The sequence below is a fragment of the Triticum urartu genome, chromosome 1A, assembly GCF_056163025.1.
Source record: "Triticum urartu cultivar PI428250 chromosome 1A, HENAU_Tu73, whole genome shotgun sequence".
Taxonomy (NCBI): domain Eukaryota; kingdom Viridiplantae; phylum Streptophyta; class Magnoliopsida; order Poales; family Poaceae; genus Triticum; species Triticum urartu.
The window spans coordinates 572,124,230-572,138,841 of NC_141873.1; the positions used below are offsets into that span (position 1 = coordinate 572,124,230).

At 44.2% G+C, this 14,612-nt stretch overlaps 1 protein-coding gene across 1 annotated transcript; it reads right to left on the reverse strand.

The window, feature by feature from the left end:
• Positions 1 to 1,649: 1,649 nt before the first annotated feature.
• Positions 1,650 to 2,434, reverse strand: LOC125530594 (protein RADIALIS-like 3). The gene is made up of 2 exons (XM_048694984.2): positions 2,053 to 2,434; positions 1,650 to 1,967 (listed from the first exon to the last, which is right to left on the reverse strand). Exons 1-2 carry the CDS (start codon positions 2,331 to 2,333, stop codon positions 1,946 to 1,948), a joined length of 303 nt encoding a protein of 100 aa, XP_048550941.1. The 5' UTR covers positions 2,334 to 2,434; the 3' UTR covers positions 1,650 to 1,945.
• Between the last annotated feature and the right edge of the window lie 12,178 nt (positions 2,435 to 14,612).

Here is a 14,612-nt window from a genome sequence, read left to right on the forward strand (position 1 = left end):
GGAGCAGCTCTCTCCTCCACGGGCGGCCCCGGCACCGGGCGCGCTGGCCACAGGCGGCCCCGGCCCCAAGCATGGCGACCACGGCCGGCCCCGAGCGGCCCCGGCCCGGAGCCACGCACCGGCGGGCGCAACCCTGAGCCTCACACGGGCACGGCACGGCTGGCGGCGGCCAGCGGGGAGCCGGGGCGGGCGGGATGGGCGGACGGGGGCGGCGCGGCCATGCGGGGGCACGCCAAGTAGTTGTTGCAGGGCGCGTGCGTCGCGCTGGAGCGCATCCACCATGCGCCATACCACCGTCCAGTAGTTGGAGCACGGAGGCAAAGAAGACGCGGAGACGGTGGCGGGGCCATCCACACGGCCCCGCAGTGCGCCGGCGAGCAGCACCAGCGTCCCCTCTCGAAGGAGCTTGGCGATTCAAGCGCGGGGCGCGCGGCCACGACGCGGCGTAGGCCGAGCCCCGCGCCGCGGCCACGTCCTCCTCCTCCGGCAGGGCCGAGCCAACGCCCATCCGCAGGCTGGCTCTCGTGGTGATCTGCAACGTGGGGCGCCTACTCGGAGGGCCGGGCCTCGCTGATGGACGCGGGCGGTGCGCGAGCTCCTCCTGGCATCGCTGGCCGCGGCGTGGCACTGGGCATCGGTGCTCTTCCTCGCTGCGCGCCACGCGCTCGTGAACCTTCGAGCTGCCGCCACGCGTCCTGCTCGTCGAGGTGCAGAGATGCTTGGGGTGGAGATGGCTGGAAAAATTTGCCACCCAGGCTCAAAAAATCCGCCGGTGCCTCCCCATGAGGCCGAAAAAACACCTCCTGGGGGGCACAACGGCTGGAGATGCTCTTAGCTTTTGGACCCAACAAATTTTTGAAAAAAAAATTGCACAAAAAACGCGTTTTTTTTCTTCCGCGAGAGGCGCGGTTTTGCTTTCATGAGAGGCGCGGTTTTGCTTTCGCGAGAGGCATGGCCATGCCTCTCGAAAATGGAAAAAAGACACGTTTTTTTTTGGTTTTTTTCCTTCCGCGAGGGGCACGGTTTTGCTTCCGCGAGAGGCATGGTTGTGCTTTTCGTGAGAGGCACGACCGTGCCTCTTTCGAAAAGGGGAAAAACATGCTCCCGGTTCGGTTTTTGTGTCCAACTTTTTGTCCGGTTTTTTCGTGAATTTTTTTGTCAAAACCTATCAACATGGGATCTAGTTTTGAAAATCTCGACGCGAGAAATTCAATGATGAAAATAGTTCGAGATTTGAACGCACGGTTTAAGAGATAAAATTTTTTGAATAAAGGGATGAAAAAAAAGAAAAACTTCCAGGTTGCGATAAGTGACGCGCATAAAGTGCGCCACTTGTCGCAAACTAAGAAGATGGGAGTGATCTTTGGATAGAGTACTCCTTAATTAGTTATTTCGCGGGAATGTGCGTGCGTTAAGAAGGGAGCTTGGGTTGGGCTGTGTTGTGTGGGCTTAACTCCAGGCCAATATATAAATGTTGGTGGTTAATAGGAAGAAAGAAAAAATGCCATGCTTGGCCCTGCTTGCCTGGGGCCCAACTCCGCCCCTGCATATTCGTGATCTCCGCCACCTCTGCCGTATCAGATTTGTTTCAAGTGCACTGTATTTGTTCAGATTTGTTTTTAGTAGTATGTGTGTATAACATATCTGCATCATCATCAATTTCTTTTCTCTTTTGATTGGTATGGACATATTGTTACATGTGCAGACGATATAAATATTGTACATTAGAATACATACGAGATAAGTTAAACCCATGCAGCAAGGAGACAGGACGATCCCACCATAGACCACTTGCTACTGAAGTATTATGAACATGCATGCATCTGCATAGCCTTGCATGCGTACGTTGACATGGACACCATGCACGAGACTTATCTCATGCACATGCACATGCTTCCAGTTCCATCGATCTATGTGGTGTGTATCATTCATTGTCCATTGCCGCCTAGATCTTCAAGTGCTTCAACCTATTCATCAAAATTGCAAGATTAACCCCAGCTTTCAAGTCCACACATAATTTGATAGTAAGGAACACGGTAAAGCCGGTCGTACCTGTCGGCCTCGTAGCCGGCGTTGTGGCCGGGGCCTGGGCAGGGGGAACGGTAGGCGGGGAAGGCCACCTTGCCGGCCTCGATGCGGGCGATGTCGTGGACGAGCAGCTCGTAGTAGCGTTTGACATCGTCGGCCGACTTGCCGCCACCAACGGCACGAGCGACGTTGTGCCAGCGGTCGGGCGTGTCCCGGTCGTGCACTGCCAGTGCCTGCTCGAACAGCTTGTTCTGCTGCGGCGTCCATCCAGCTCTCCCGGCCGCGCTCATTGACAGCGACGCCATTGCTCGATCTACCTAGCTACGATTGGGCTTATGATGTTGGTACCGTGAACTCGTTGGTTGCACAGGGCTGCTTCTGAGATGGATGAGGAAGAAGGGTGTGAGAAGGGGTGCTACTTATAGCCGGCCAGACTAGACAATTCAGAGGAAGGATTCAGCTCTGTGGGGGCGGAGAAGATGGAGAATAATGGCCACCGCGAGAGGAGTGAGGAAGGGGGTCAGCTCGAGAAGGAACAAATTTTTCTGTCCCTTGGAAGTGGGGGATCTACCTTTCTATCTCCTCGGTGTAGTCCCGTCGCGAATCGGCTCGGCATCCTTCCTCGACCTCCTCCTGCTCAAAGATTCAAAGTAAAAAATGTAAATATATATATGTGTCTATATACAAGCATATACGTTCTCATAGTTTTAATTTAAGACATGTGCATATTCATATGCAATATGGAGAGGCCGAAACAGGATTCTCTTCTCTCATTTTGAAAAATGCAATCCATGGTTTACAGCTTGCATGTCTTGACTTCTTATCTACACCACAAAATATGGAAAAATGTTTTTTACTAGCATTCTGGTTCAACTAACTCCTTACGTGCGTGATGATCTTGGTTCTACCACCAACATATTTACTGGGGTTGCGTTGGGTTGTTACTCTCTTGAGTGTACCTTAAATGTTTCAGCTCTTTTTTTTCAATCTAAGTTCCCATTCTTTCTAACATTCACAGATAATAACATCGACTAAAAAAAATTAATCAATTATTTCTTTGTCAAGGAGCTAGCTATATAGTTAAGAGCATCTAATCGCTATCTACATATAGCTAGTTGCAAAGATTGGATTCCATCACCAAATTTCAGATGCTGTTGTCCATACGAACCAGGATATATCTTGCTTTTTGGATGGAAGAATCATACTATTTGGAAATCAAGCTCCAACTTCTTTGTGCATGATTCTTCTATGGCATTAAACATTGATTCGAAAAGAATTTTTTATTTTAGAGTCCAATGGAAAGAAAGAAACGCTTTCCGGTATTAAGTGACAAGAATTATCCACCATGTGTCGCGGCTCATCGATGTTAAATTGTCCTCTCCTTTAGACGATTCAGGAACGTTAAAGGGCAACCCTTCCTTGATACTAAGCTCAGTATATAGATAGGGGAAGGTAAATGTTAAGTTGACACCTAAATACATGTGTATTTATTATAAGTTTATAACTAAGACTAAATGGGCATATTTACCATTACAATAGTTACACTCCCTTAGCTTACTATGATAGCATACATTATTACCTTGTGATTTACAGTTGGAGGCTAAACATCAAAAATAGTATAGCCATGTACTTAGTTTCTAACAATATATGTGCATCATCAGGAATTGTACTAGCAAAAAATTCCTACAAATTAAGTCAGACAAACATGCTAAAAGCATCCATTTATGTGTGTTTTCAGTTAATTGTTCAAAATAGCAATATAGAGATTAGTAGTAGAAGAGCTAGTTACAAAATAAATTTAGCTTCGGCATTCACTTAAATATTATGTAACAACGGGCGATTCTACACGTATACATGCATTAACTTTGAGCCACATTTGGGATATTATATGTATAAATATGTAACCGCCAGTTGATTCAATTTATTGCAATTTTCTGCTATATTTCTCACATATTTATATTTCTTTCGCGCTAGAGTTGAATCAAACATATTTCTGAAAAACTATAGCAACAACTCGCAATAGATTGCCAAAGATGGTTAGCCGCAGGGAGCAGTGTAGTAGAGACCAAGGTGGACCTTTACCTGCCCAATGTTGTAGTTCTCTTGGTTGGAACTAACTTTGTAAGAAATATCTTCCTGCTTAAAGAAACATAAGGTTCTGTAAACCATTCATGTTTTTGTCCAACATATATATTGTATGCAGTCACATTATGGGCAGGTCAATCGTCGTTTAACCTATTAATATATTTATGTCCAAGTTACAACGCATGCAAAGACAACTATCTAGTGTAGAAAATATACGTAAGTGCGAGGATGTATAATTTGGCACTCTCTTCTGTCTTCTTTTGTACCTAACTTCAATATAATTTCAGATGGACCCTTTAGTATTGTGCTTATATTACTTTTGATTTGCAGGGTCTCGCCGGGTACCTGGCAAGATTTCGAACGATGGAATTTGCTATAGTTGATTATCCTGTATCTATATGCACAAATAATTTCGGAACTGAACCCAAATGTTAGCACGTATAGAGAAATTTATAGGGATTCCAATCTGCAACTGTTGTGGATCGAAAGCCTCGATCCCCGGAGCAAATAGACCTAATGTGATCGATGAGCCTGATTCGATTTACTTTTTTCTTTTATTTCTTTAGAGGAGATTCTCGCGCAAGTAGCAAGTAAATGTGAATCTTTAAAGGCAAGTTGGCGATCGATCCATGCGCGAGAAAAGTAAACAGTCGATGTATATTCCCGCAAAAAAAAAAACAATCGATGTATATACAAGTAACCCTCAATGTGTTTTGTACACACGCATAGTATACACATGCATCTCGTGAAGTGATTTATAACTAGCATTACACATGTGCATCCATATACATGTAGCTGTAGCAACAATATTAATTGATAGGCGCTAAACATCACACGCTTCAAGCTTTCAACGCAGTGATTCTACAACTAGCTTGCAGTGCTGGTCGATGGATCGACATGCAGCTACCACTACTGAAATTTTCACGTACGCCAGGTGTAATGCTCTTTGCCGAGTGCTAAAACACGGACACTCGGCAAAGCAAACTTTGCCCAGTGTCACTTTCGGTAATGACTATGAAACTGGAGCAGAATGCACCCTTTGTCTAGAGACCTCTTGGTAAATGTGTACCAACCAGTAGAACCTGACACCTTTACCGAGAGGTCTCTCGGTAAACGATAATAATTTGTGGTGCCCCTGACAATTTTACCGAGAGCCCTCTCGGTAAAGGGAAAAGAATTGCCGAGGGTGGCTCTCGGCAAAGTTGGCCCTCGGCCTGCTCTCGTGGTCTCACATGTCAGGAGGTGACATGTGTCAGCCTCCTACTGGTTCCCTTTGCCGAGAGTTGCTCTCGGCAAAGTTGGCCCTCGGCCTGTTGTCGTGGTCCCACATGTCAGGAGGTGACACATGCCAGCCTCCTACTGGTTCCCTTTGCCGAGAGTGGTTGTCGGCAAAGTTGGCCCTCGGCCTGTTGTCGTGGTCCCACATGTCAGGAGATGACACGTGTCAGCCTCCTACTGGTTCCCTTTGCCGAGAGTGGCTCTCGGCAAAGTTGGCCATCGGCCTGTTGTCGTGGTCCCACATGTCAGGAGGCGACACATGTCAGCCTCCTACTGGTTATCTTTGCCGAGAGTGGCTCTCGGCAAAGTTGGCCCTCGGCCTGTTGTTGTGGGCCCACATGTCAGGAGGCGACACGTGTCAGCCTCGTACTAGTTCTCTTTGCCGAGAGTGGCTCTCGGCAAAGTTGGCCCTCGGCCTATTGTCATGGGCCCACATGTCAGGAGGCAACATGTGTCAGCCTCGTACCGGTTCTCTTTGCCGAGAGTGGCTCTCGGCAAAGTTGGCCCTCGGCCTGTTGTCGTGGGCCCACATGTCAGAAGGTGACACGTGTCAGCCTCCTAATGGGTCTTTTTGCCGAGTGTTGCCCTCGGCAAAGTCGGACCTCGGGCTGTTGTCGTGGGCCCACATGTCAGGAGGCAACACGTGTCAGCCTCCTAGTCTTTCTCTTTGCCGAGAGTGGCTCTCGGCAAAGTTTACGTGGTCCCACATGTCTGAAGCTAACGGACTTATCCGTTAGCTGCTTTATTTTGCCGAGACGGGTTGTTTAGCTCTCGGCAAAGGCTTTGCCGAGTGCCCGTGTTCTGGCTCTCGGCAAATTCCTGTTTGCCGAAGAGGTGTACGCCGGGTGGCTTTTGCCGAAGGTGACACTCGGCAAAGGCATTGCCGGCGGTTTTTAGGCCTTTGCCGAGTGTCCGTTGCACTCGGCGTATAGGACGATTCCAGTAGTGTACATATGTAGTTTACTTAGGGCTTCTTTGATTCAAAGGAATTTTATAGGATTTCTGGAGGATTGAAATCCTTAGGATTTTTTCCTATATTGGTCCTTAGATTCATAGGATTGGATCCCATAGGAATTTTTCCTATGAAATCTTTTGTACTGCATTTCATAGAAAATTTAACATCCACTCCAACCTCTTTTTATAATTCCTTTGTTTTTCTCGTGGCATCAAACAATCATTACTAATTCTATAGGATTCAAATGGGTATGCCACTCCAACCCTACACTTTTCCTATTTCTACGTTTTCAAAATCCTACGAATCAAAGAGGCCCTAGTCTTGTACGTAGAATTCATCAGGAAGCTTTAGAATGTACTAGATCGATATGCAGACAGACAGAAACAGGGGCCCGGTGTCAGTGTCATTTCAGTAATCAATGTATAGGTAGCATATGCACTCATGCATGCACGTCAACAGCCATACACATGATAATGGCACACACCGCTTAACCCTAGCTCGATCGATCAGAGGAGCCGGTTGTGTACGTTTCGAACGGCTAATATTAAAGTTTATCACTATCTGTCTGACCCATGTGTGCATATCAATCAGGAATTCAGGATTAGATCTCATGTGGCACAGTGACATGCATGCACGCACCGGCAAGCCAAGCCGGCCGGCCGGCCACCGACGCAGCATGCATGTCCAATTGTCCATGCAACATGCACGCACGCACGCCGGCACGTCGGACCACGTGCATCCATACACTCACACTCACGTAAGCATGTCCCCATATCATTCGTAACCTCGCGTCGACGGCGTCCAAGGCAGCGGCGGAAGGGCGAAGATGGCGAGCTAGCCGGCGTAGCGCCCGGATGACTCGATCTGCACGACGTCGTGGACGAGGCGTTCGAAGTGGCGGCGCCCATGTAGCGGGCCACGTCGTGCCACCGGTGCGGCGTATCCCGGTCGTACACGGCCAGCGCGCACTCAAACTGCTTGTGCTGCCGCTGCGTCCACGCCGTCGTCGCTGAACCCTTGGAGCCGGCCACCGACGACATTGATGTATGGCAAGCTAGCTAGGTCTCGATGGTTATTATGGAATGGTTTCAGTGAACTGGGTCGACCTTGTATTTATAGGACACGATCGCCTGCTTCGTGCATGCATGCGGGGAACACTCTGATTAGCAAGTACGGTCGGAAGTCGCGACCAATCAGAAAGGTACTGATAGCCATGATATTGGCGGTTCTTCGATCGGGTTGGATTGCAGGGGTCTCGTTTGGAAGCTTGGCAAAAATCACATCTACCCCAAAAAATTCAAAACTCAACTCTCACTAGGCCAAAAAAAAAAAACATATGCCAACAGGCCTAAAACCGACACCTAATGGACAGCAGAAACGTAGAAAGCCGATGGCCTCCGGGAAGCAGCACTGCTGCCAAGGGGGCCTGAGAGATCGAGCTCCGGGAAGCGGAGGTACAATTGTGAGTGTGTGTGTGTGGGGAGGGGAACGTGGAGGGTCGACAGTATAACAAGTTGGATCCCCCGCGGCCCCATTGGAGATGACAGGATGGCGATGATGGTGGAGAAGGAATGGTGACGAAAGAGAGAAGAGAGGGACCAGCAACGATAGAGTAAGGTGATGAGATGGAGCCGTTGAAGGATGGGGTGGCCGTATTGGGTGAGGAAGAATCAGGAAAAGCAACATAGGCCGGATTGACGTATCTTTTAAGCTTGAAAACAAGAAGAATATGCCAATAACTAACCGGAAATGCCAACGGTGACTGAGCACCAGGGAGCTCATTTTCAAAATACAATTTTCTAAAGCATTAATTTTTTGATTTCTTTTTTGTGAACACTCATACACATGTATATTACGTGTGAACACTACACATTGTTTTGATTTTTTTTGCTTGTTTAAGAAAGTTTGGGATTTGAAAAAAAATAGAATTTCAAAAAATGTTCACTGATGCAAAAACTGTTCATAAATTCAAAAAATATTCACAATTTAAAAACATTTTTTGCATTTCAATGAACATTTTTGTATTTGAGGAACTAATTTTGAATTTAAAGAACATTATTCAGAAATTGGTGATCAAATTCTAAATTCAATGATTGTTTTTGAAATTTATGAAAAAAATGAATTCTATAACATGCTTTGAATTCGACAATTTTTTGTATATTACGAACAAATTTAAAAAATTCATGCACATTTTTTGGATTTGATGAAAAATTATTTTGATGATTTTTTTAATTCGATGAAGAAAGATTGGTTTTTTTAAAAAAATACCGATTTGTAAATTGTTCTAATTTCAAATAATGTTCACAAATTTGAAAAATATGTTCCCAGATTTCATAAAATGTTTGTGAATTTGAAAAAAGGAATATAAACAAAAAATTAAAGAGAAAGGAAAAGAAAAAGAGATAAAAACGAAAAGAAAAACAAGAAAAAAGAAAAGAAAATTATCTAGAACCTTCCCAAAACCGGAAACGGCTAGCTGGGCTGGCCCGAACCTACGCAGCGTGAAGGTGTGTGTGTGTGGGGGTGGGGGTGGGGGTGGGGGTGGGATGGGGGGTCGCTACGCAGCGTGCCGCGCACCAAATAGCAGCCGCGGTGATGATGGCAATTATCGGATTGCTTATGGGTCTGCCCACCTAGAGTGTATATATTTTTTTGCTTGTGTAGTTGAAATTATCTCTATATTGCAACCACTTTTATAAAACAAGTGAACCGAGGACATGTGTGCTAAAATACTCTATGCAGTGTGGAAGTCTAAGATCCACTCAAAGAGAACTAAGTATGGTTCTTAAAAAGGAATGATATGTTTCAGTCTTAAATCAAAATTATCACCCAACTTGGCCCTATCTCTGGTCCTCCTGCATGGTTGCCCCCCTCCAATCTCCTCGCCACTAGATTCTGACAGACACAACCAAGAACATATGCAAAAGCTATCCTATAGGATTGACAGATTCTGAATTTGGATTGGCAGCTCCAGTGCTCGATGGAATCATTATCACTTATGAGCACCAACGATCATTTCACGGTCGACACTCGACAACGGTATATCATATCAGTGCTACCTGAACTGAATTAATTTGCAACTAACCATATAAGCTAGGCTAATTTTACAAAGTCCACGCCCGCTGTTTCAAAAAAAAAACGGCCAAGCTAGCAGAAGTATTGCACACGTATGTTAGATCTTTAGACGGGAAGAGAAGCTGGTCAAAAGGCTCCACAATAATTGCATGCAGATGATTCTGTTGGCCGGCTCGGTCGGGCCACTGTACTAGACACTGGAACTTCTGAAGAGAACATCTTCTCACAAACGAACTTCTGAAGAATCCGTTGCCGAAAAGTAGCTCAACTTTTTGGTTCTCAGCAACTAGATAGATAAAGCTAGTGGATTTGGCGGTACGTGCTGTAGTAGTAGATGCTTGAAGAATGTAGCTTTTTTTAGCATAAATTCTATGGTGAAATCTGTGCGAGGATCGAGATGCTAGTGGGTGGCCGGCTACACGCCGTGCAACCTGGATGCTGGCTTTGCGAGGGGGTGCGATGAGCATCTCCTGCCGTGGCGGGAGATCTTTTGTATCCATCGGACGACCTTTTGGAGATAACAGATGCTGAAAACAATATGGAGATATTACTGTGTCATGGAAACAATAACTTAGGCTAGAGAAAATTATATTCCATGTGTCCACTGTTTAGCTTTCTTATCTTTTTATTATTTAGTATAAATAATAGAGAATATCTAGAGGAAATTTTCATATATATGCATATCAGATTTCGGAAACATAACACCCTGTAATAATTCTTTTCTCTTATTTTTAAGAAGGCCAACATGACGAGCTTTATAAACAAAATCGAGTAAGCCGGAGCCCAATCAGGTAAAACTCAATGTTTCTTTTCTTACACACTGTTTAGCTTTCTTATATTTTCTAAAAAAAAAGGTAAAACTCAATGTATATGGGGCTTTCTCATCCTAGCTTCCTTCTTTCACATGCTGTGTGCTGCGATGATGGCCAAGGCAACGATGTTGAAGTGTTTAAACAAGGAAGAGTGATTGTCATTAGTTGGTGATCTACGCCATAATAGTCCTCTGTGAATGGGCCGTAGGTGATACTACCTCCGTCCTGGTTTATTGGTTCCCCTAGAATTTAGTGTCAAATTTTGACCATCGATTTAACTAAGAAAATAATAATGCATGTCACTAAAAAATATATTGTTATATTCGTATTTGAACATAGTTTTCAATGACATTATTTTTGGTTACGTGCATTAACATCTATTAGTTAAATTTAAGATCAAATTTTGACACAAAATGCGAGGGGGACCAATAAATCAGGATGGAGGTAGTACTACCGACGGGTTTTCTGGGCTTGGAAGTGGTGATCTATCAGCAGACGTGTCCTATGGTGTAGTGATTATTAAAAGTATCAAAAAGCGTATGGTGCTCTTACTAGTTTCATCAGGGGTTAATCCGATTTAGTAAGAAAGTATACATGTTCAGGCCCAGGTTAATATGAAACACCGTGATGGCTATTTTTCGGCTTGCTTGGGACAACATGCACAATTGCGAAGAAGGTTAACTATACTCATTGTCCACGAACGGAACGGCTTGTGAGATATCTATTTTTTGTCTCAACATAATATCATTCAAAGCATGGATTAAAGAATCGTCAGTGCTGAGGGCACATCTGAAACTTCACAAACATAGGACCAACCCAGTTCACCGAGCTAAAACGATCTTAGTTAGGATAAGTTTGGTTGCTCAGATTTTAGCTCATTGGGTCGAACGACTCATACAACTCTTTTAGAAAAATACAATTGTATTTTTATATCGGTGAGCTCAGTTGACCGTGTACGTCTTAGTTTTGTTGATATGTTTCCTATTTAAGTTTTTAAGATAGGTCTGTTGTGAAAAGGGAAAAAAAACACTCAAATGTTTGTTCTTTTCTAAGAAATGCATGTGCTTGATAATTTTTCCACCACCCGAATTTTCATTTAACAAGGTCACACGCGCATACCGAAATACATAAACAGTTCTTTGATACCATGGGGTGTGGAAGTCTAAGATCCACTCAAAGAGCATAAATGGAATATTAAGTTGGTTCATTAAAATAAGTGATAAGCTTCCTTCTCAAATTAAATTACCGAATTACATAAATAGTTTTTTGTTATCATGGGGCGGGGAAGTCCAAGGTCCATTTCAAAAGCATAGATGGATTAATAAGTTTGTTTATAAAAAAGAAATGATACTCTTCTCGGGAAATACCAATGAAAAAAATAGCGTGCTATAGAAAATAGCGTCGTCCCTGAAAATATGCTATTAGCGTGCTATAATGCGCTATAGCGTGCTATTAGCGAGGCATTGTACAATGATTTATTTAGCGAGGCAATTCTCTACATGCTATAGTGTGCTATTAGCGGCGCTATAGCGTGCTATTTTTTTCCGTGGAAAATACCCTTTGATTCCTGGGTGTATATACACCTGATTTGGGAAAAAAATGGAAAAAGTCAAAAAAAAAGTTTAGAAGATTTTTTAGAATAAATTTGACGTTCTTTTGCATTAGTATAGAAATTTTTATGAATAAAAAACCTGCACTGACTTCAGGGCAAAAACAAGACTTATTGCTATCATATGTCACTATTCACACTAATTTGGCCAACAAAATTTGCTTAAAAAGAAGTCAACGGGGGTTTTTCTTTTTGAGGAATATTTTTCACAAGTAGGATCAAAGGACAAGTTTATTACAATTTTTTTGACTTTTTACTTAATTTTTTTCATATAGGGTGTATATACACCCATAGACCAATAGTTCCAGTCTACTCTTCCCTCAAATCTAATTACGAAAGCACATAAATAGTTCGCCAATACCATAAGCCAATATCAAGTTGAAGAGCATAAATGGAAACAATAACTTTTGAGCTGTTTTATGGTGATTGGGTTAGTACTCGGAGTACTTAGCAGTACTTACATGTCTGATCACGTCTGATTTTTATTAGCCGTCAGATCTTGCGGGGAATTTTAGTTGATTAAATTTAATATGTTAATTGTGATAAGGGCATAATGGTCAGGGGGAAATATCTTTTCTTGAACCGATCACCTGAGGACCAGATCCATGTCTACTCGATCCAGTTCAGAATCCTCCTCCGATCTATTCGTCGCCGCTCGCCGCTCCTAACCTTCTCCGTCCTCCACCTGCCCGGCGAGAGGAATAAATCCATCGTCCTCATCCTCCACCCAACCAACCCCAGCCCCCCACGCCGTCACCGAAAAAGAAGAAGGCCGGATCTGCGCCGGCTGAATCGGCGGCGACCGCGGCGGGCGATCCCATCTCTTCGCGCGTACCATCCTTAAGGTATGAATTCGGCTTGGCGTTCTGCTCGTTCTCTTGGCCGTTGCGCCCCTCCACCGTGCATGCAGTACAACCTCAACCCCACAAGATCCGGGTACGGACTAGAACAACGAATGGAAAGCTTCATCGTGGCATAGTTTCTCTTGAGCTAATTGTATCATGTTTGTTTAAGTAAGATGTTGAGGGCATTGCTTACTTCCTTTGGTACCGCAGAAAAAAAGTGACTTACTTGACGTTTGAGATGAGATATACTAAAGGAAGATGAGATACTGGTTCCATAGTTCACTTAATTTAGTTTATTAAAGTTATCATCACTTTATGTTTGCATAGTTCATGAAATATAGTTTAAAGGAAGATGAGATACTACTTGTTGGACGTTGATGATTGGTTTCCCTCACATGTCAAACGAGCAAAGTCTTTTCCATGCACTTATCTTTGCCTATGAGCTATTTTACACCTGCAACATTGATAAACAGAAAGATGTTGATGATTGGTTTCCCTCACATGTCATATGCAGGAAGACATGGCGTATGCAAGTGATGAGAGTATGTTCGAGTATGTAAATGTTGTCAGCAAGATGTTTGATAGTGAGGCTGAAGGCTATGAATTCTACAACAAATATGCTCTTGAAAAAGGTTTTAGTGTGAGGAAAAGCTACGTTGAGTGGGATGGATCCAACAAATACATAATTTTAAGGAAAATTGTGTGTAGTCGTCAAGGGTTTCGCGAAGAGAAGCACATGAAAAGAAAGATGGAAGATAGAAAGAGGAGGCCACGAAGTATAACTCGTGTTGGGTGTAATGCTAAATTGGTCAATACGATACAAGAGGAAACCGGTCGGTGGTTTGTCAAGGATTTCATCGATGAGCACAACCATCCTCTAGCCCCACGGGATCTTTCTTGTTTGCTGTGTTCGCATAGACGAATTAGCGATGAGCAGAAAGCGGACATTGCGGACATGGAAAAATGTGGGATCCGCAAATACCGTATTATGGATATTTTGTGCTTTCAATACGGTAGATTTGATAAGGTTGGATGCATAAAGAGGGACGTTTATAATTTCTACCATGCTAATAAGAAGGAGACAATCAGTGCCGGTGATGCTAATATAGTGATCATGCACATGATGGCGAGGCGAGAGCGAGATGTGGATTTTTTCTTCAAGTACTTGGTAGACGAGCATGGCCATATGAAGGGACTGTTCTGGGCTGATAGTCAGTCGCGACTTGACTACGAGGCTTTCGGAGACTTCATTGTTTTCGATAGCACATACAGAACAAACAAATACAATCTGCCATTCGTGCCGTTTGTCGGGTTGAATCACCACCGCAGCACTGTTATTTTTGGCTGTGGTATAATTTCTCATGAAACAAGCCAGGCATACGAGTGGATGTTGTGGACCTTTTCTGATTGCATGGCACAGAAGCATCCGATATCTGTGATCACAGATGGGGACCTTGCAATGCAGAGAGCAATAAGGGTGGTCTGGCCAGACTCAAACCATAGACTATGTATATGACACATTCAGCAGAACATTGTACGCCATCTGCATGATGACGACGTAAAGGAGGAATTCAGATCTTTCATTTATGATACTTCTTCCATTGAAGAGCATGAGATAAAATGGATACAATTCTTACAACGGAATAAAGTAACTAGTGAGGAGTCTTGGCTACATCAGATGTATCACATGAGAAAGTTGTGGTGTGCTCCATATCTTGAGGGGCGTTGTTTCCTAGGATTGAGCAGCAATCAGAGGAGTGAGAGCTTGAACTCTGTGCTACATACGCATCTTGAGGGTAAGATGTTGTTGTTTGAAACGCTAGAACACTATGAGCGTTGCCTTGCGTCGCGACGGATTAACGAAGCTCTCCATGATGTCGAAGCCTTGCAGTCCGTTCCATTTACAGAGGAAAATGCTTTGCCGC